The 23,041-nt window shown below is 37.2% G+C and overlaps 1 protein-coding gene across 1 annotated transcript; it reads left to right on the top strand.

The window, feature by feature from the left end:
- The first annotated feature begins 121 nt into the window (after positions 1 to 121).
- LOC118811234 (antigen WC1.1-like) lies at positions 122 to 16,216 on the top strand. Its single transcript, XM_036575393.1, has 13 exons — positions 122 to 338; positions 2,012 to 2,083; positions 2,919 to 3,233; positions 3,457 to 3,516; positions 3,610 to 3,768; positions 3,888 to 3,983; positions 5,745 to 5,807; positions 13,727 to 13,789; positions 13,899 to 13,976; positions 14,428 to 14,475; positions 14,576 to 14,638; positions 14,750 to 14,812; positions 16,101 to 16,216. The coding sequence occupies exons 1-13, from the start codon at positions 122 to 124 to the stop codon at positions 16,214 to 16,216; spliced, it is 1,413 nt and encodes a 470-aa protein (XP_036431286.1).
- The last annotated feature ends 6,825 nt before the right edge of the window (positions 16,217 to 23,041 follow it).

Genomic DNA, 23,041 nt, shown 5'->3' on the forward strand with positions numbered 1-23,041 from the left:
ATGAGACTCAGTACAAGGCTTTCTTCCACCAGAGTTTAAGGAGTTCAGACTCACTGAGGGCTGTAAGGGGAATCTGGAAGTGTTCTACAATGCAACCTGGGGTAATGTGTGTGTAAATGAGATGGATCAAGAAACAGTAAATTTGATCTGTCGAGAGCTGAACTGTGGAAGAACTGGCAGTGAGAGTCCTGCAGGAGCGAGAGTGGAATCAGCTCCTAACTGGCTGGATGATCTGAAATGTAGGAGACATGACTCCACTCTGTGGCACTGTCCATCTTCACCCTGGAGACAGAACAACTGTGATAAGCACAACGAGGTGGCTCACATCACCTGCTCAGGTAGGCAGCTTGTAGTGGGTTTGTGTATTAATATGAGTGGAGGGTGTAAAATGTTTCTGTTGTTTTCTCTTTGGGCCTACATTACATCAGCTGAGGAATGTGAAAACAGGATAAAATGGCTACAGAGCTTACAGTGCTAAATGCTCAAGGAAAATAGAAGAAAAACCGTGTAAACCGACTAGCACTCTTGTTGTGAAATAATGTAAAAATTGGAGTAGTTAAAATACTGGGAATCTCATTCACTTAACACATGTCTTCTGTGTCTATTACTGTGAGTTTTATGTTATCATTATTTTAGTTTTAGATATTTATGTCCTTTATGAAGACTTTGCTTTCAAAGTCTTTGTTTTGTGGTCCTGTGTCACAAACAATGTAAATGTTAATAATATTTATGTATGTAAAAAGATATGTAATTATCTTTATTTAAATATAGACTGTTTTGAATAAACAAATTATCTATATGACAATGATGCTGATTTACCTGTTGCTTCCCATTTTAAAAGACAGCTTCTGATACAGCAGCTAAAGTCAGAAGTCAAATAGCGATGGTAATTGGGACAGTTTAGGCTTTTACTTAATGCTGAAAAAAACATTTTGCTTTACCAAGCATTCCAGTTCTACATATATTGAATCTTTATATACACACCATCACTGTTTAAGTCTTTAATATTACTAATTATATAGATGGCCTTAAAGAGTGCTGTCATGGCCAAACCTTACAGACATGCTCATTCAACTTCGACATAAAAAGGTTAATTACTGAATTTGTAAATGCAAATTTGTATTATGTTGTTTTTAATGTAGGTAATCAACAATATTTCTAAGTATATTGATTAATGATGTCTGTGTAAATACAAAAAATGCTTAAATGCCTACTTGACGCTCTGGGCCCCAATATGCCCAATAACTAATTTCTATTTGTCAGTAGATTTTGAATGGAAGTCTATTGTCTAGAAGAAACAGAGGGTGTGTTTCTCATAGACGTTAGACTTCCACTCAAGATTAAAATTAATCTTTTTTTGTCCTGAAGTAGAATTATCATGTCTGTAATTTATTACACTTTTTAGGTGTAATAAAAATGATGTAGGCCTACATCCATTTGTGCTGTAAATAAAATACCATTTGCAGAGTTATCATTACAATTTTCAAAAAGAAGAGTATTTTTTACATTGTTTTCATGTTGGATCTGCTTTTCTCTGCAGTACTCAATACGCTATATGCCTAATGTACATGAAAAAAGACATTGAGTAAAATTGAACAATCATTAAACTTATAAGGAGATTCACTAGCTGCATGGTTGCATAAATAATATCCACATAGTCCACATAGTTGTAGTCAAAATTTCTTCTTACAAAATTCACTTCTTAAAAGAGTGTTTCTGTTGGTTATATGTATTTTAATTATTGGTATTATTTGTTTTCCCAGAAAAAGGTTTAACGGTCCCATAAGGGCTGTCTAGACTTTTTCTCTTCGTTATTTTATTATTTTTAAAAATAGACCATTCAAAATCTGTCTGATTATGTTAAAAGATATATTTTAGGTATATAACTAAAAACTAAAAAAATCCACATGAAAGGCTTAGATTTAGATGGGTTTATTGAGGACTTTCCCCTATACATAAGCAGTTTCATGTATAATAGCCCAGTGATTAATTAATTACTTTTTCATACTAGAAGAAGAGGAAAGTCATCGTGTGTTACAAAGCCATTTGAAGTGCTTATCATCCCATCACAGACAATGTTCAAGTAAGTACACTTACTAACAGATTTAGTAAATGTTTGATTAACTAGAGCATTATTCAAAAGTGAGGAATTATCGTTTTTGCACGATTATTTAAGGCTTTGGAGTCAGTATGTTTTACTTTACTCTGAGTTCCACTACATAGCTTAGATTGTTTAGTTCAATGATTCAATTGATTCATCTCAGTAACCTCATGTGTGATGTGTCTAATTCAGATCATCTGCCTCTCAGGCTGACGGGAGGATTTTGTAGCTTCTGATTAGTATGAAAATACAATACACAACATAAAACACACTAATTTCATCATGTTATTTATCTGTAAGGTGATTTTAATCATTTTTGTTAATGTTATCTAATGTTAGCTCGTCATATTCAGTTTTTAAATTGTAAAAAATCAGAATCAGAATTGCAACGTAATACAAAAAACTTCACTTTAGTGGGGGTACAGTGCCCACCATAATATTTAAGACATAGGGCTTCACAGGTGTTTGTGATTAACTGCTTCATTAATACAGACATAAGAGAGTTTTCTGCATCTAGTCTTGATTCTAGGCTTTTGGTCACCTTTGGAGTCTTTAGCTTTAGCTGGTTGTCAACAGGAAGGCCCGAGATCAAGAAGAGAGAGAACTGGTATGCTAAGAAACCATAAAGAGACTGGTAGGCCAAGGAAGAGTTAGGTGGGGGGCACTATGTTTCAAGTAAAATTTTAAATGCATAAAACATGATTTATTAAAATCTGAGAATGTGCATCTTTAACCACACGTGAACTATTTGAGCACAAATTTAAAACTCTGGCAAATAAAATTATGTATCTCCTCATGTGTGATGTGTGTGATGTAGATCACCTGCCTCTCAGGCTGAGGGGAGGGTATGGAAGCTGCTTTGGGAGGCTGGAGGTGTATCACAACGCTGAATGGGGGTCCGTTTGTGATGATCTGTGGGACATCAGGGATGCTCAGGTTGTGTGCAGGCAGCTGGGTTGTGGGCCGGCGCTGAGTGCTGATGCGAGTGCTGTCTTTGGTGCTGGTGAAGGGCCTATCTGGCTGAACAGAGTGAAGTGTAGAGGGAATGAGATTCACCTGTGGGACTGTCCTCATTCCCTGAAGAACCACACTGACTGCTCCCACAGTCAAGACGCTGGAGTCACCTGTGAAGGTCAGAGGAGCCTGCTGGATTTTGAAGTTTATGATACCAATCAAAACAATTTTACCTGTGTATTAAAACATATACAAGGCTGCTGTGAAAGACTGCACTGATGCACCTTTCTTAGTGTTATATAATGTCTGTCATATGCAGTCCTTACATTGTACAAAGTCTGATATGGAATTTCTAGTAAATGTGACTTTTTTTTTTATTGTGTGTATTTCTGTACTTACAGACACATCTGTATCTTCTACTAATACACCCATAACAACAGTTACCACCTCCACTACTCCAGGTACTATTTTGTCTCTTTGGTCATTTTTCTAATTGTTTCTGAATAGACTGTTCAGTGATCTACAGAGTTTATATTCTGTGTTTTTATTTGCAGTTGTTCAGACAGAAAAGAAAACAATTACTCCTCCACAAACTCTTCCAACTGCTGTTCCATCCATCTATCCAGTGTCTCTCCTGGTTCTGGGAGCATTGCTTTTCCTGGCCTTAGTGCTTCTGGTTGTGCTGTTTTACCAGAACAGAGTGCTCAGGAGAGGTAGAGAGATTCAGAGATCATCTACAATCCACTTTCTGTACATTCTCTAAACATCATTAGTCCTTCTATCCATCATCAGTCTTCTCTTCCACTGAACTGGTTTCATGTCTCCCTCATAGTGCTCTCTAAGAGGAGGCGTAAGGCTCTGACTGAGGCAGTCTATGAGGAGATCGACCGCAGATACATCACTAAAAGAAATGACTCAACTCGAAGAGGTGAGTGATATATGGCATGTTTTACATGAGGACTATTGTATTCAATTCAAATATACTTACATTTGAGATTATAAATTATACTGCAATGCATGCTGTCTTGCCCAGTCAATAAAGCAATATTTAATATTCTCAAATGAATTGTGTCTTTAATATAAATTTCTCAGTGTATTAATGAAAGTAAATCAGTTAAATGAGAGTTTAGTGTATATTAGATGTAATATGCAGTTACAGTAGATCTACATGTAGTGTAGTGTGTTAATTCTGCTGATAAGCATCTATTAAGCAACTGAAGTTAAACTGAGTAATTCCTGTAAAACTTCCATTTTTGTACATACAGAGAAACCACACAGAGAGAGAGTGAGGGGGAGAGGAAGGGCGATAGAGATAGAGGGGGAAAGTAGAGAGAGAGAGGAAGAGGGAAAGGAGAGAGCAGGGGGTAATGTTTGTGTGTGTGTGTGTGTGTGTGAGATGGAGTGACTGAGTGAATCACCAAGTGAGTAAGTGTCAGAGTAACTAAGTGATTGGGGTGAGTCCACAAGTTAGTGATCATGTTAGAATGACTGAGTAACAAAGTAAGTGATCTAGTTAGTGGCCAAGATGACCTATTGAATGACAGATTGAGTGATCTAGTCACTGAATGAATGACAGAGTCAGTTAGTAGCTGACTGAGTGCAAAAGTAAGTAACTGAGTGTCCAAGTAACTGAGTAAGTGATCAAATTAAAGTGAATGAGTGACTGAGTGTAGTGACTAATTGAGGTGAATGAGTAATTGAGTGACCTAGTGTCAAAGTGAGTAACTGATTATAGTGAAGTGATCTAGTGAATGAGTATTTGACCTACTCAGTAGCCAAGAGTAAATGATTGAGTTAGTGAATACGTTTCTGAGTGAGTTAGTGACTGAGTGGTCAAGTGAGTGACCAAGTGTCCAAATGAATGACAAAGTTAGGGAGTGTGTGAGTACGTGATTGTGTGAGTGATCAATTGACATAGTGAGTGATGAAGTGACGGAGTGAAAGAATGGCTGACTGACTGACCTATTATGATGAGTAAGTGACTAAGTGAGGGCCTGAATAAGTGATTGAGTAACCAAGTCAGTGACAAAGTAACCAAGTAAGTGACCAAGTGAGTAAGTGACTATATGATTGACTGAGTGACTGAATGACCCACTGAGTGACTGAGTTTGTGACTACATGAGTGAGTGTACACTGTGTGTCTGACTGAGTAACCAATTGAGTGATCTAGTGATTAAATGAATTACTGAGTGAGTGAATGAGTTAATAGCTGATTGGATGACAAAGTAAGTGACTGAGTGTCAGAGTGACCAAGAGATTGAGTGAATGAGTGATCAAGTGAGTAAATGAATTAGTGACTGAGTGAGTTAGTGACCAAGAGAGTGAATGAGTGTCTGAGTAAGTGACCACCTGAGTGATCAAATGGCCGACTAAGTGAGGAGAGTGAGTGATTGAGTAAATGAGTGACTAAATGAGGGGAGTGACCAAGTAGCCAAGTGAATTGAGTAAGTGAGTGAGTGAACATGAAGTGTGTGATTGAGTTTCTGAATGAGTGAGAGTGGCCAAATAAGTGACTGAGCTGTGACCGAATAAGTGAGTGAACAAGTGAGTTTTGTTGTATCTGAGAGCGCCCTCTACTGTCTGCACTGATATTATTTTCTGTAACCAATCCAGTTCACAATGATCCACAGCACTCAGAGGATTGTGGGTGGTTCTGCATTCTGAACGTGTTTCTGCTCTCCTCTAACAGGAAGTATCCTCTCTGAAGAACAGCATTCAGGATATGAGAATGTGGATGTGGAGCTTCTCTCAGGTAAGAGGACCAGAACATTTGTGTTTTAAACTCCATTCAGCTGAGAAATATTATAATCACCACATAGACATTAGAGAATTCGTTAAGTTTTTAGGTACAGAATGTTTACAGTAAATTCACTCTCTGTAACGCTGGCATGAAACTATTAATACACTTTAAAATCAAGATGTTATGGGTTTAAAAATAATGTGAAGGTGGACCTTTTATTTAGGGTCCACCTTCGCATTAGGTCACTCTTTTATTATCCATTGTTGAACTAATATTTTTGCATGATGCATGGTGAAGGGTGGAAAAAATACAAAGAAAAAGAACTTAAAATATGTATACCGTGTCAAAATCTTACTCAGTTAAAAGTGGCAGTTGGAAGACAGAAGTATACTTGAATGAATGTAAAAAGTATGTACATCGAAAATAGAATGGAGTGTATAAAAGGGAACAGAGTGTGCTTTTTCTTCTTTGCACTAATATAATTAATGTTGTAAGTAACACTGAGTGTGTCTTGTCTTAAAGAGCCACTCTGGCATAGAGAGAGATTTTTCATTTAAAAAGACAAGAAAACCTGCCTGGAGGAGTTTTTTTTAAAGAACTGCAGCTGCTTTTGGGTTTTTTTTTTGGGAATAAGCTGTTTGAAATGTGTTTTCTCATCACAAGCTGACTAGTGCAGAAGAAAGCCAGAGAGATAACAGTACTGATATGACACTGAATATCACGTCTGCCTTTATTAGCTTTTACATCAGTGGTACATCAGTGGATTTCTTTGTCACTGTGAGGGTCTCCAAAAGTTGTATGATGCATTTACATAATGAATGTTGGGTATTGTAGTGATGGATGAAACCACAAAAATTATGCAAAATCATGAAATTTGTCAGACTGATGGGGCAGAGAAATGCAGTACTGCTCTGCAGAATATTACAAACATGAAAAATAATATTAACATCAAACTTACATTAAATTATAGTTTTATACCAGAATGCCCCTTTAAAGAGTAACTACACCCTAAGACCTTTTTTTCATTAACAGCTGAAATGCACTGCTCTGTAATAATAAAATATACCAGCCTTGCTTAAAATGTGAACATATCTTTCCAAACTGTAAAAATATCATTTTTATCGTGGTCAGTTCCGCCTCTGCAGCGCCTCTCTGGTTCAACTCTGCTATAGGCGCAGATGACATGTCTTGATACTAAAGTACCATGAAACGTCACAGTATGCAAATCAGTCAAACAAAGTTACTGCCTCCCCCACTCGTCCCGCACTCATAAATATGAAAGCATAGGATCCTTGACCGAGGAGATAACCACACTCACGCACTGAGCTAAACACCCCCCAGCACCACCTCACAAGACAGCGATATGTCAGCTGTCTGTACCAACTGTAAATAACTTATTGAATCTGAGCTTAGTTTAGAATTAATATGTTGGACCGATTAAGTGAGGATTCTTGCGAGTCTCAATAAAGCTGACGGTGTTGCATCTGATTCACGTTTCCCTTCTCACCTCAAACTGTCGGGCATGCGCATTCACTGAACATCAGAAATCAACGGCAAGCAACACTGGAACTACAGAAAACGAAACAGTCCAGGAAAGATTAACGTTAAATGGCCATCGCATAGCATTTCTCAAACTTTTTTTCTCGCTTTCTGTAGTTCCAGTGTTCCTTAGATTTATGAAGAGTAATATGAATTTGAGTGGGAACTGAATCGGATGTAACACGGGTAAGTGCTATGAACAGCTCACAGAACATAAGGATTTAGAGCCACTGCAGCAAACCCTGGCTGACCGATCATGCATTCTGTGACGTTGATGTCAAACTGAATGAAACTGTTCAAAAAAATCCACTTTATTCATTCGGGTTTCAGTGCACCTAAGAAATCAGGACTCAGGATATATCGAATATGGACCTGTTGAACAGATAATTAGAAGCTAGCTGTCACGGTTTTAGGGAATGTTCTACTGTTCGGACGCCTCTGCCACTTGCTGCTAGTCATTTTCTGGCACTACGTTAACTCTTCGGCGGCTTGAGTCAGTGGCTCATACTGTTAAGGCTCAGGACGCATTGCCTGATCAGAAACTCCTTCCCTCATCGAAGATGGGGATGGTAGTAAAGAAAAATTGTTGACCTTGTAAGACTTCTCAGTTGGAAAAGTGCCATTTGATTCAGTCTCTCTCCATATTTTCCGTTAGCTCTAAAAACACATCAGCCCAGCCCACCCAGTTTCCCTCACAGCCCCACCTCCAAACCCGAACATCACTGCACTGCCCCTCCCAGCGTGCCCCTCCCATTTTTCAACTATTACTCACTGCAGAACCACAAGTCCAAAGGGGTGGAGCCGGATCCGATCCAACTACGCCCACGTCTTCTTTTCATTGGTCTAAAATCATTTCTATTGGTCTTTAAGCTAGTATGTCTCGCTTACGTTTTCCGCCTACGAATTATTTCATTGGTCTACCCTGTCGCGTATTTCTCTTTGGGAAACCCGCTGGTGTTTTTGTTTTTTTTCTCGATGTTGCTCCGTCCTGAATGCCACAACACAGTTCTAGTTGAAAACGCTGAACGTTTTTAAACACTAGAACGCACATATGACAGGTCAAAATAACCCACATAACTGTGTTTTATCAACTAAATCCTGGAATTTCATAATAAAAAAATCTTTAGAATGACTACCTTGTATCTACACTCATTGTCTATTTTATCAACTCCACTGACCATATAGGTGCACTTTGTAGTTCTACAATTACAGACTGTAGTCCATCTGTGTCTCTACATTGTTACCCTGTTCTTCAGTGGTCAGGACACCCACAGAGCAGGTACTATTTGGGTGGTAGATCATTCTCAGCACTGCAGTGACGCTGACGTGGTGGTGGTGTGTTAATGTGTGTTGCGCTGGTCTGTGTGGATCAGACACAGCAGTGCTGCTGGAGTTTTTAAACACTGTGTCCACTCATTGTCCACTTATTAGACACTCCTACCTTCTTGGTCCACCTTGTAGATTCAGTTACTGATGAATGTATGTGGTAAGAAAGCTAATGGCTGGATTTTCATGTCTTCAGATATCTTCTATTTCATCCCCTACTCACTTTGTGGCTTTGTAGTTGGATTTACCCACTATGTGTAGAACTAGATTCTTATTTTTTATCTGTCCTAATCTTATTTATCTAAAGAAACTACTACAGATCATTAAGCATTTATTTTATTATAGCAGAAATTGCAGACAAATGAAGTCATTTAAGAAGAATAAAATAAACATCTACTATGAAAAGAAATGCAGAACACCACCAAACTTCAACCATTCAGTTCAACAGTACAAATTTTCACAAAGACTACAGCATTATGACTTACTGTCTTTGATCAGCTCAACACCGTTAAAGTTTTGTGGCTCCTTTCAACAGCCCAACTTCTACTTAAGATTATAAGTTGGGGTTAATCACAGCTGACGCACGAATATTTCTCTTATCTCTTACTTCAGACATGAAAACTTCCATGTCATCTCTTAATTCAAATGTGAAGACAAAAGGTTCCCATATCTCTACCAGATCTGTACAGTCATCTTGAAACAAATGGTAGATGGCAAGGGCCAACAAGGCATCTTCTCGCTCCATGTTTAGGATTTTTGGATGAAGAACTTTTCCCTTGAATAAATGGCTATTGGTCTTTATCCATTCCATTGCAGCCATAATGTTCTTCATCATTGGAGCATCCTTTGGTAAAAATGTAAGATATATCAAATACATCTATAAAACAGTGAAAGGTCAAGAGAGAACTGGAGTGCATGTCTATAAAAACATGCAATGACAAGGCCAGTTTATGTGTACACTACCCACAGCAAGATCATGCTAAATGTTTAATACTACATGGTAGCATTACATATTATATAAAACATGCTTTTTATACTTACTTAAAAACTCTCTGGTGGGCTGGTGTTGGAGTAGACTGTGGCACGTCCTCCATGGTGGCAGTTGGCACTTTACATAAAAATAATGTGTGATGCAATAATGACAATGGTAAGAAATTATGACTAGAACTACAAAAAATGTTGCAAAAACGACTATTCAGATTATGTACTGAAGGGAATGTCTATCATACCTTCCTAAAGGAAATGTCTCCAGCAGCTGTAGGCACCACCATCTTCTAATGTCAGGCATGTCAATCTAATGTTTAAAGTTGACAAAAACAGATTAGTGGAATATTTAACTGAAAAGAGAGACAGTCTAATAGAGAACATCTAACAGAGAAATTAGCAAGAACATTACAGTTACCTGTGTGAAGTCAAATGACATTCCCATCACTAAACAGAGGGCATACTGAAAAACAAAATAAACAAAATTCTATTAATAGAGTTTTATCAAGTGTATTTCCTGTATTATCAAGTGTATTAATGTCCACTTCTGCCTTATTCTTAGGGTCTTTATGAGAAAAACGATCACTTACAATCAACAAGAAAGGGCCACAGTCTATGCTTCCCCACTGCAGCGGAGCATTCTGTTAATTACACACAAAAGATAAAAACTCGATTCTATCTTTCCATTGAAAAAGGAAAAAAATCTAGCTGTAATTAAGGTCTAGGAAGTTTACCTCAAAGTCTCCCAAGGTCAGTGTTGTCCACTGGCCTGGACAGAGCACATTTGCAACGTCCCTGTTTCAAAATCAGTTAAACTGTTAAATACCACCAATAACAGAACAATTCTTCTTTAAAAAACAAACTGTGATGGGGTCTAAACCAGAACTACCCCACTCATGTTACAGTCAGTAGTGTAAGAGTCTAAATAATGCCTGAACAATGATAACAATAATGTTACAATGTTAACCTTAAACAACAAAACAGTTACTTCACAATTTCATAATTACACCTAGAACTGACTGAAACATGAACTTTTGTAACAGCAATGCATAACATGAATATAAACTCCAAACATGGATATAGACATGCATAATTATGAACATATATTAAATTATGAATGCAGAACCAAAGAAAAAGGAAATCCAGATCTTTTTTCTGTGAAAGTTAAACTTGAAAACAGCAAGGTAGCTTTGGTGTCCAAAGGCTATGGGATTTCTGGAGTCAAAATATAAGATCTGCCTAGCCTCTGGTTTTAAAATCTGTGAGAAACATGACATTTCAACTGTTTAAGAGACATAAGTGCCGTCTCCACCTATACTAGTTCTCTAGCTCAACTAATCTAGCCAACTTCACGTTATCTAGCCGAGAGGCAACCTAGCTAGCTAGTTAGCAAGACAGTTGTGTTAGCTAAACACTCATCTTCTAACATTATCCAACTTTAACTACCATCAGACAATAGCTAGTAGCTTGTTCGTACAAACAAAGCATCAGGATTTCAATTAAGTAAAGTTACCAAACAAAGCTAGTTACTCTAAGCATTTACGGAGAGAGAAAATGTGTGTTATGTACTTACTTTCACACTCGCACTTGATTACATTTTACTTGAATCTGACGGGCAAGTATAGCGGGGCGAGGTGGTGTCGGATCTAGTTCAGACCAATTAAAACACGACGTGGGAGGAGTTGGATCAGATCCAGCCGTACCTTGGTTCTGCGGCGATGACAGTCTCCCATTTTTGAGCATTTTTCAAAGTTGAGCCAGGGGTGGAGTTAGCTGAAAATAGTGGGGTGTAATTACTCTTTAAAGTATTTTAATTAAAATTAAATAAACAAAGTGTAAATTTCATTAGATAGCACACAAGGTTTTCTTTTGGAGGTATAATTTGCAAAAGTGAAAAATCACAATACATCATTCCAAAATAATTAGCATATTACAAATCAAAACATATCAGTAGAATCATATTGTGGCCAAAATATCATGATGGTATCGTATCGTGAGAACACCCTCTACTGTCTACGCTGATATTACTTACAATCAACATTTATGTAGCGCCCCCACCAGGTACTTAACTGAACAACAAGGGCCTAAAGGTGTTTAACGTTTAACCCTGAACTAGTAGTATGGGAGGTACAGGGTGGGTCCTGCAAATATAGAAATGCAACTGGCTTATTTGCTAGGGTGATATCTCCCTGGAGGTTCAGAAATGTAGCTAGTCACTTAAAGCTACTCAAATCTCCCATGCACAGATACTTTACTATTATTCTACTTCCTCTCATAGCACCCAATCACACTCAAAGTTTCCAAAAATGGGATATGAGAATACACTGCACGCTATGGAACTCATTCTAGTGATTAGAGCAATTCTGTTTAACACCTACACGAGCATTACCTCCTAATACATGTGTTGGATATGCACTTATAACCTTCCATGAACTGCATAAATACATGAAAATTTGCTGGGACAATTTATATATATGTGAAGCACAATTTTAATTTCCTTTTGATCTGGTATTTGAATTATTAATTAGTCTTTCACTTAAACTAGAAATCGATTTTGATAGTTAGAGGACTTTGGCTTAAATTTAACCAACAGCCTTCCCCACAGGGTTAAACAATGGTTTTACAGGGCACTTAGTTTGGAAAAAGACATTATAAAACCCCAAGTTTCAAAGTTTAGGAGGGAGCTACCCTCTGTTGGCGCGCGTTGGATCTCAGAGAGAAAAAAACACACTCGGTCAGAGGTTACTCACAGGTCAGCCGGCAGAATGGGCATCAAAATGGCGCTTTCCAATGGGAGATAAACCAAAGAAAAAGGCACAAAACCACTTAGTTCCAACCAGGATGGTATCAGCATGTCCACTTTAACAGCACTGGTCCAGCGTCCGTCAGTCCCAGCAGCCTCTCCGTCCTCCGGCTGAGTTGCTATGGTTAACTGCACTCATTAGTGTGCTTTTTCGCTGGTTAGCAGAGAGCACAATTCAGTTCAGATCCAGTCATCACAGACATACACCGCATCACCCCTTTTATTCTCTTCTGGTTGAAAATTATCACACAAAGGCTCTTTTTCACGGGCTTCTCATTTCCCAAATTTAGTTCTCCCCTCTGCACACCTTCTCTCTTTGTTGAAGTAGATGATGCCCCAATAACACCCACCCTCTTTCCCCCTGCCCTGTCCGATTTTCTGGCAGCCATACTACTTGGGTCATTATTTCATCAAATTAACAACACTTTTACTTCAGTATGTGTTTAGATTACTTCACCCACCTCTGCATAGTACACACAGTCAGTCTCTATCCAGGTTATGTTTTATGTGATTTTCTAGTAACATTTGCTGTCTTTGCAGTTTCAGAGTGAAATTCTCTTTAATAGTGAATTTAGTTTGTTCCTCTGATTAAAGATTTGATTCACATCTAGATCAGAAATTGTCTGAAAGAAATGATTTCCCACATAATCTTAATGGAGTCACAGACTGTAGCTCACAAAAGACTCTACTGAAATTAAAGGTTCTGAAATTGTTACATTAAAGGGGCTTATTAACTTTTTACTTTAAATATGAACTCCTGCATGATTGTTTACAGTTTATAGTAAATGTTGCAGTATGAATCTGTTACAGAGATGCACATTGCAGGTTATGGCAGTCAGGACAATTTAAGTTTGTGGTCATGTAACAAAAATAAATAAATACCAAAGCCATAAGCAAATCACTGCTGAATGAAACCCTAGACAGACATATCAATACTGGTCATTTCAGTTCAACTGAGAGATTTTTACAGTTCTTTGTTAGTTTGGACAGTGTAGGGCAGATGTTTTGTCTCTAACCCTAACCCTGAATGAGTGAAAGTAAACTGTGCAATGCATAAGATTCCTTTTGTGTAATGTGTTGGATAGTCTGACTAATGCTTACAACTAATGCTTACTAGCTTACTAACACCTTTTAAAATATTATTTAATATTTCCTATCTGATGTTGGTTATGATTTGATCATCACATATCTTAGGATCAGTGAGATATTTGCTATTGAGTTTTCAGCCTCTCAAACAATTATCTTATTTTTCAAAGTAATAAAATTTGCCCTTTTTCAGCAAAGTCCCTGACTGGAGTGAAGGCAGAATATTATGATGATGTCATCACCAGTGGCCTGATAAGTGAGTTCCTTTATTAATTAATCAACTGATTTTATCTTTAAACATTAAACCACAATGTAAAAATATGACTGCACTGTTTGTAAAGTCAGTCTACTTTTATTTGATTTAGATGAATCAGCAAAAGAGGACACAGCAGAGAATTATGATGATGTCATCACTGCTGGACAGATCTCTGATAGTGTAGCAGGTGTGTTTCTGTTTTGAGGTTTTAGTTTAGAAAGAAGTAGAAATTAAGTAGAGATGTAGAGATTTTAATTCTGTGTGAATAAAATAATCAAATAGATGTTATTGTTTCAGTGCCTACAACAGACTGTCACTGTCAGAACGAAACCTTATATTTTCTTTTTTTTTGTACAAAATTTGAAAATGCTGCTGTGCTTTATGATGTGCTTAAATGTCACGATGAATGGAGCAATAGAAATGATCCAAAATGACTCAAAAAAAGGTTTTGTCACAAAAACATTGATATGCTTATCATGCCCATAAAGTCTTAACCAAAATTAATTTATTCTTTTTTACTAATATTATAATTGACTAATATCATTGTATTGTTCACTGATTATGCCTGAAACAACCGAACAACAAACTGTGTAAAATATGATTTCATATCCTTTAAATGTCTCTGTCTTTTGGTGCAGAGGACGTAGCAGACAATTATGATGATCAGAGCTCAGCTGTTGTAACAGGTTTGACTTGTAATGTAACAATACTGTAATCTCAAACATGAACACAGTCACTGATGATTCTGAGGCTGATTTAATGACATTTATCTCCACATTTTGACAGAAGACATGACAGATAACTATGATGATGCTGTTACCACTGGACCAAACTCCTACATTATGACAAGTAAGTTTTACTTAATTTAGACAAATCATTTAAAACTCCAGCTTCAACACTGTTTAACACAACTCAGGTTTGTTTCTTGCTGCTGTAATTAATCTTCCCATGTTGGTGTAGTGGACACACAAGAGAACTATGATGGTGTCATCACTGCTGAACAGGATATAGAAGGAGCAAAAGGTGAGTGGCTACTCTTGTTGTTTACGCTGCTACATTGTAAACAAAATGGTTTGACAGTTCAACCAAAAAAATTCACTTCATGTGGTAACAAGTTTATTATCTATCAAATGGAAGCTACCCTGGCAAACATAACTGCGTTAACAAGCTAGCTTATCTCTATAGCTGTTTATCTGTAACACTCAAACTTATTGCCTTGAAAAAATTAAGTTACTTTGCAGGTTCAAGCTCAAATCACTGTATATTTGAATTATAGTTACTTTGTAATTGTCAGTGATCCACACTTCTTCAGCATGTAAGGTTAATTCAAACAGCCTAATCATTTTAAATAGTTTCAGTTGAGCTATCATTACTCTACTCTTTTGAGTTCTGCTTACTCTCGAACGAGTTAGATTAACTTTAACCCCTTACATGGCCAGGGACCACCGACAGGCCCAAAGTTTTATTACACACTTCTATAACCTCAGAACAACTCAACCAGTTTGCATTAAAGTCTATGTAGGTATTGAATCATAAGCATCAATATGTAACAAGCCTGGGGGGTTTTTAAGGTATTTTAAGGGGTTAATCATCCACGTTACCCCAAATAACATCGCTTTACTCAGTCAAATTGTTTGAATTCAGTGCCTCAACCTCAGCACAAAACACCATCATGGTGAGAATAACAAAAACATGTAAAATGCATCCAAACTTAACATTTAGCATGAGAACATGCTGCAACATAAAATAACATCATTATGTGAAGAGAACAAATGAAAATTCTAATTATAAGTGTTCATTAACTGAAACTAACAAAACCACTAAGAATGCTTGGAAGCTTTTTAGACAAAAGACTCTTTAGTCTGTCGAACTTAACCAAATAAATTGATCTTAACTAGCCTTACTTAAGTAACTAAGGCATTACACAAGAAATAGTAAGAGTTACTAGACTTAAGTTAGTGATTTTAACAAATGAGTAAAGAAAAATAAACAAAAAAAGGCAGTGAAGTTGTTCTGGGACTTTAAAATTAATGTGAATAAGAAGAGAAGAGAAGATGCATTTTCCCTCCATATAATTATGCAGTTTTGAGTAAAAACACAGTATCTCAGTAGGTCTCAGTGTTTTCTCTCAATGATAGGTCGGGGTAGTTGGGTGGGGATAGTTGGATGGGGGGATAGTTGGGTGGGCGGGTAGTTGGGTGGGAATAGTTGGGTGGGGGGGATGGTGAAACATGATAATATTGGTCAATTTTTTATATTAGTTTTCCCCACTGGTGATGTGTTATTTGAGATAAATGTACTTATTTTCCAGACTATGATGACGTGGAGGAGGAGCCTAAGACAGAGATGAATCATGTGACTGAGAGACCACAGCCAGTGTCTTTCTTCAGAAAACTACATTCAAACCTCTTCAAACACAAGAAATGATTTTATTATAGATCACAAATCAAAATATTTTATGGAGCATAAATGAGATAAAGTGGTTTAAACAGCCCATAATTTATATAAACAAATTACAGTTACAAATAACGCATTTTTAACACTTTCTTTGGTTTTTCAATCTTAGAAACATTTACATCACATCTCATCTTATTAAGTGATTTCATCAAAATAATTATGATCTTATTTTGATCTCTTTATCCAGATTTTTATCTTCATTAAAACAGTTTGTATCTGGGGTCATAAAGCTAGAGCATTTGTGAGGGTAAATGATTAAAATGTTCTGGTCAGAATTGAATGTTCAGTGATCATCAGTCAGAAACAGAAAATTGCTATTTCACCGTAACTAATTTGTATGATAGCTTTCCATTTTCAGTGTTGACATTCAGAATCAAGCAGCCCCTTATAACTGTTTATAGAGCCATTATAATACATAGATTACTCACCTAATATCATGCTACACTGTAAAAATGGTAACAAGCCGTTTAACTGGGTTTTTTCAACTAAAATAAATGCTGTGAATAAAACAATGCAAGGCAAAAAATATTTAAACAATCAAATACTATATTTATAAAAATACTTATTTTAATACTTAGAAAATAATATTTTAAATGAAACAATGTAAATTAAATTTTGGTTTAAATGAATAAAAACAATTTTTACATAAAGTCAAACTTCAAAAATACTTTAAATCAATTTTTGCTTTTTTCCAGTTGCACTTTTTCTGCATATATTGTAATAAAAGGATGCAGGGCCTTTTCTTTTGTTATCTGCAAGGTCATAATGATTGTATGATTATTATACTGATAATTTGAGATTATTTCCCCACAGGAATAGTAATGACTGATGTTAAATTCTGTATCTTGAGTTTCTTATAATCTACATGTGGACTGTGTGGAATCTATTACTGTGATCTGAGATAATTCTGTGCTCTTCTGTATGTGCTCATACACAGAGTTTTTCTGAGGTTTTAAAGTTTTGATACATGTTGCCTTCATTTTCTTATGTCATTTTTTCCCCTAAATAAATCAGATAAATCAGCAAATCACTATTTTGCACTGTGGATTTTTATTACAAAATAATTTTCACATCAAGGAGCCATGAGTGATGACCACAAAAGCAAAATGCTCTGTATAAAAGTTTCTTTTCTTCATAACATAAATACATCTGACACTAAGACTTAAATTACTTCATAAGCTTGTATGAACTATTTTATCATAACGGGGCGGTCCACACATGGGTCACGTCATGTTTAGATCATGTGACAGCAGGTGCGCAAACTCGCTGTAGAAGAAAAAGATTTGCATGCTCCAAGCTGCTAAGGTTATGCTAATCACTTTCTCATAGTTAATACAAGTACAGTACCTGTCAGGTGTGTTGCGTGTTGCTGAATACTGAATGGAAAAATATTGGCATGGAAAATTATCTCTCTTTACATGCATAAAACAGCGGGAAAGTTAGCAGTAAATGGCGTTAGGCTGTTGAAAAAAAAGAGGGAAGACCAGAACCAGGGTGAATACTGGCGTCGCGTTTTCCAGCTGAAAAGCCCTCATGAAAGACAGAGTTGAAACAAGAACGATATAACGAGAAGGTTATAACAGATAACGTCTTTATCCTCAGCTCAGTAGCTTAAAGAGACAAGAGTAACGTTTGCAAGAGAGGGTGATTGTCTCTCCACAACACTGGAGGGCAGTACAGCCACTCCATATCACCCACGCTGACGTATTGGTATAAAATTCCAAGATCCGTTGCTTCATAAGGCAAAGAAGAAAATCGTTTGCTGCTCTTTTAACTAACTTAGTTCCTGAACATCATCGGTAGTGTTCTGCTTTATTTGGAACTTATGGTATATACACTTAAATAACCTTAAGTTACATCACTCACTTTTTAATAAAATAAACAGAAATACTGTGTTATCTGACTAAACACTAAAGAAACCATACTGAATGATTTTCAAAGACTGTTAAGGTTTAGCGAATATAGTAAAGTTATAATTTGTTACACCTTGCCTGGTGACATAATAACACCTGTTCTACTTCAGGTCAAAACAGACTGAACCAATTTTCTATGATAAACCCAGAAGCTCTTTATTAATGAATAATTACTGGGTGCCCAGGCTAGTAAAGGAGACTTAAAGTCGTGTAGCGCCCCAGAGGCTTGAAACAACAGAACAACTCATCAGCCAGTCTCTGCAGAGTGGTAGAGCTCTGTGAACATAACGAGAACATAACACTGAATGGAATATATGAATATACACTGAAAATATCAGGGCAATGACTGTAGGAGCTCAGCACTGCTGCTGTAGCTGATGTCTCTGCTGCTGCTGGGGAAGCTGGATCTGCTCTCGTGACTGCTACAAATCACTCTGCTGTCTCCGTTTTCACCATCACTGGCTTCACTGTTCCCACTGTCATCAATGACCCCCATAGTAGCCTGTCCTAACAAACATTCGCAACAATGTTGAGTTCAATGTTTGAAAGAACATCCTGTGTGGCTGCAGATCCTTTTTTTCTTTTTCAGGCAAGTCTTAATTAGAGGTGCGCATCCAACTGGATTTACAATCTAGAAGTTATTATTCCAACACCTGTCATTCACTGAATTTTTCATTCCTAACTGTTTGAACATAACATCAGAGGAGCACCTGAGATCCTGTAAAAGGGTACCCTATCTATACAACTTTTACAGTATGAGGTACTTAAGTTATGTTACCGGACGTTGGCATCAAGTCTCTACTTTGGAAAAACTGACATGTTCAGAATGTGTTCCAGTTACAGACGGCCCTATAAATGATTACACGTCCAAACCACAAAATAGTTCTCAAGACTAGAACTCAGCCCAGCACCTGTAGGAGCTTTACTGACTGAGCAGCTCAGAAGACAATAACATGTGCGTGAAACTTGGACATTTGGACATTTTCATCAAAATCACATTTATAGCTGTAAGACTGAATTCAATTAAATAGTTTAATATTTGTTTCAGGTCCATTTGAAATATTTTCATGACTGTGGCTATGAACATGTTATGTTTATGAAAAATATGAATTTATCCTCATAAGACATGTGTTTACACTGAACACAAACACAATGAAATGAAATGAAGCATGGCTGCATCTCCTGCTGCTGCTGTGCTACCTGCTTGTAATGGGAGAGACCTACCTGCCTCATGAAGAGCTGGGTGGTGTAGAGTCAGCAGCTCTAGATTCCTGCACTCATCCCAGTTCAGCTCAGAGGCATAGTCGCTATTTGTTATCAGTGTGCCAGTGTTCGAACTTGAAGCTCCAGTTGCTGCTAAAATATGTAACTGGTGACATTTAAAACTGAGATTCTGTCCCATAGAGTATGTTGTTTTCTACCCATCCAAAGCCAAAAACAAAATTAAAAACACTGCGCTCATCAGCTGTCTGCAAACATGTTAGTTACAATGTTCTTTGACTACAAAGACTGAAATGGGCTTTGTGAATAATTCAAAGCAAATGTCTAACTTTAGTGCATCCAGTGATTGAAGTCCAGTGATCTTGGAGTCGATAAGATTTCTTCTTCATCCTCTTTGTTTTCCCTGTTTGTGAAGTCACTGTGTTTGTTAACCTGAGTTTCTAGCCATTCTTCCTTTGGTTGTGTTGTTTTCTTGCTTGTGACGCTTGCTTGCTTCTTGGTTTTGTTAATATAGATCTGCCTCTTATTTTGCCTTCCTGTGTTTTGACCTTTGGAGGCTGTGACAATGGGTATTGAGGATTATCAGGACTGCCTCTAATAAAGCCATTTCGCACTTGCAACCTGCCTCAGCCCCTACTTTATAGAAGACTTCACTGATCAAGGCTACAGCGAGTTACCTTACACCCTTGACTACCAACAAGCCAAACTCCACACTGCCAGCATACCCCTGCTTCTACCACAGGGAGCCAGTGCTATGCTGGGACTTTATGGCTGAGTGCCTCTCCTATATGGCCCACTTTAATGAGTCATTCCAATCTGGGGACACTGAAGTGGCCTTTGTGGTATTGTTGCTGCGAGGGCCTGCCTTAGACTGAGTGTCTCACCTGTGAACCTCTTTCAATCTGCCTTTGGCCCGCTGCTGTAAGAGGAGGCTCCCCAAAGAATTTTGAAGGTGGGGACTATACCAATGTCTTTCCATCTGCAAGCCAGCGCTGGATTCCACACCGGCAAACAGAGCTCCAGAGAACACCAGTGAGAGAGTGCAGGGTTTCAAGGCTCTGCCAGTGCAACAGAGAGCACTGGCCCATTGATGCCTGCCCTGAGTATTGAACTGCCCTTAATAAAGCCATTTGACACTTGCAACCTGCCTCAGCCCCTAGGGTACAGCAGCAAATGTTAGCTGGAGAGTCTTATGGCCGAATACAAATGGCTTTCTATTGAACATACAATGCATTGTTACGGTGTAAAACTCATTATTTCATGTCTTTTCACAGTGTTCTCATGTAAAACATTATTTAAATATTTATTTTCTTCACACTGCCTTAATTTTCAGCAACAAATCCTAAACTCTGCTCAGAAATGACCGAGCACAGCTTTCAGTTTCAAGATGACCACAAGTGATAGATTTTAGTTCTAGAAGGATTAAAGTTAATTTGAGTGATCTTCTTTTCTTAGTACATTAAATAAAGAATTAGTATAATTATTATTTTATTATTGTATTTAAAGAGTGAAATTCTATTGCATTACACCATAAACCAGACTCCAGGGCAGTAATGTTGATTGGTTTGTTATTCTTAATAGGATACCAATTATTAATTTCAAATTTCCTTTTCTTGTTCACAATGTTCACTCTCTTACATAGATTAATCTTTGTTTCAGTAGTTTTGTGCCATTACAACTGTAGAGACCTGATGCTGAGCAGAGATGCAGATGCTTAATATTTTAATTAAGGTGATGAAATGAAAGCAGCATGAAATGTTATTAAATGTTTAAGACCTTTTTTAACCTAATTTCATATGACCTCAGTGACCTCAGTTTGTCAGTACAGTAAAAAAAAACACTTCTCCTCTTCAAGCTCAGAATTACTAAATTCATGGATTATTAATCCTCTGCTGCCATCTTGTGGAGAAAAAAAATGTACTGCAGTGATCAGACCAATGTCTGTAAAAGCTGAACTGTAATTATGTGTGTAACACATCAGTTGATTGATTGTGATAAAAAAGGTATTGAATTATGATAAACATATATTGTGTTTATCAAATCATATGGGGTTCTGTATTTGTGTTTTTTGTTCATGATTTCATTGCACTGTATTCTCTGTACAGTGTAAGGAAAAAGTGTATATTAAAAAAATTCAAATCATTTAAAAAAAAAAAGCAGCAAGTAAAATAACATCTGTAAGTAATTTTAGTTTATTTGTAAATTTACTAAGTGTTAAACTAGCATTTATATGTGTCTGTATTCTTACTCAGAGCAGTGTGTGTGTGTTGGTTATCAGTGTGTGGATCAGCTCTCTGCAGGTGCAGCATTAATGCTGTATTACACTGGAGTGTTTCCTCTCTCTGAAGTCAGTCTCCTGTATGTTGGTGTGTTTCTCACCACACTGCTGTGAGCATCTCTCCTTACACACACACCTCTAGAGATGGAGATGGAGTTCTGTTCATCAGTGCTGACGCTCTTTTGATAAATATGGAGAAAGAAAAAAATGCCTCCTCTGATTTGTCACTGAAAATGTTTGATGATTTCCTCTTCTCTTTCGAATAAGGTAATAGTGAGTTTGATTGGCAGCTGTGGGGAGCTCTCTCTCTCTCTCTCTCTGTCTCTCTCTCTCTCTCTCTCTCTGTCTCTCTCTCTCTATCTCTCTCTCTCTGTCTCTCTCTCTCTCTCTCTCTCACTCTCTCTGTTTCTTCAGTCTCTCTGGGGGAGTGGAGGTGAAGCTTATTCTGCTGCTGAGTTGAACGGACTGTGTGCAGGTCAGAGGGAGATGGACAGCTGTGTGGCTCTCATTATTCTGTCCTCCACAATCACACTCACCACAGCTGGTAAGCATTCACTCTTGCTACAAAAAATTCAAAGATATTTTACACCCCCCCTCCCTTTTTCCTCTCTCTGTTTCCATCTCTGACTGTGAGTTTAAGCCATTTTTTTCAGTTATATTCAGTCATATTTGTTATCTCAAGAATTATTGCCATGTACACTGTGTGTGAAGTTTAGGAAGCCGTAAAGGGGGCCACATACAACATTTTATTTTTATTTTTTATTACTATTTTTTCCAAAAGTTCCACTTAAAGTCTGTGTAAAGCATAAATAAATAAATGTTAATATTAGTGTACTGTTATCTTTAAACTTTATCAGTTATTAAGGTTATGCACACTAATGTTCAATATTTGCCCCCAAAAGGGTTTCACAAATCAGAAAAGTTCATTTGAGTGTGCTGTTATCTTTATACTTAATCAGTAATTAAAGCTATATGCACTAAAGCTGTATGTTTACCCCCAAAGCTGAGCTACTGTATTATTACACATGAAAATGGGAGTAGAACTATATAAATCACTCAAATATACCAAACTGTGTTTGTGAAAGTTTTCACAGATCAGGTAATGGCTAAAACAAGTGTAATATCACTGCTACTATAAGTGTACATGGTGTTTCAGAGTAAAGCACTCCAAATAATTAGCTTTTCATTGCCAAAACTGATGAATTTGGGCAAAAGCTTTTTAATCAATGACTGACAAATAATTCTAGTCTGTTTTCATCTCCTTGCATGTATATTACTGTGTCAATGTTTGGGTAAATGCAACGGAATGATATTTTTTCCCTCCCATTTAAATAAAGTCAGGCTGGGAGACGCACCGATGTCAGTGTGCTCTAGTTTTTATAA

This window comes from Colossoma macropomum, unplaced genomic scaffold (genome assembly GCF_904425465.1).
Source record: "Colossoma macropomum unplaced genomic scaffold, Colossoma_macropomum, whole genome shotgun sequence".
Lineage (NCBI taxonomy): Eukaryota > Metazoa > Chordata > Actinopteri > Characiformes > Serrasalmidae > Colossoma > Colossoma macropomum.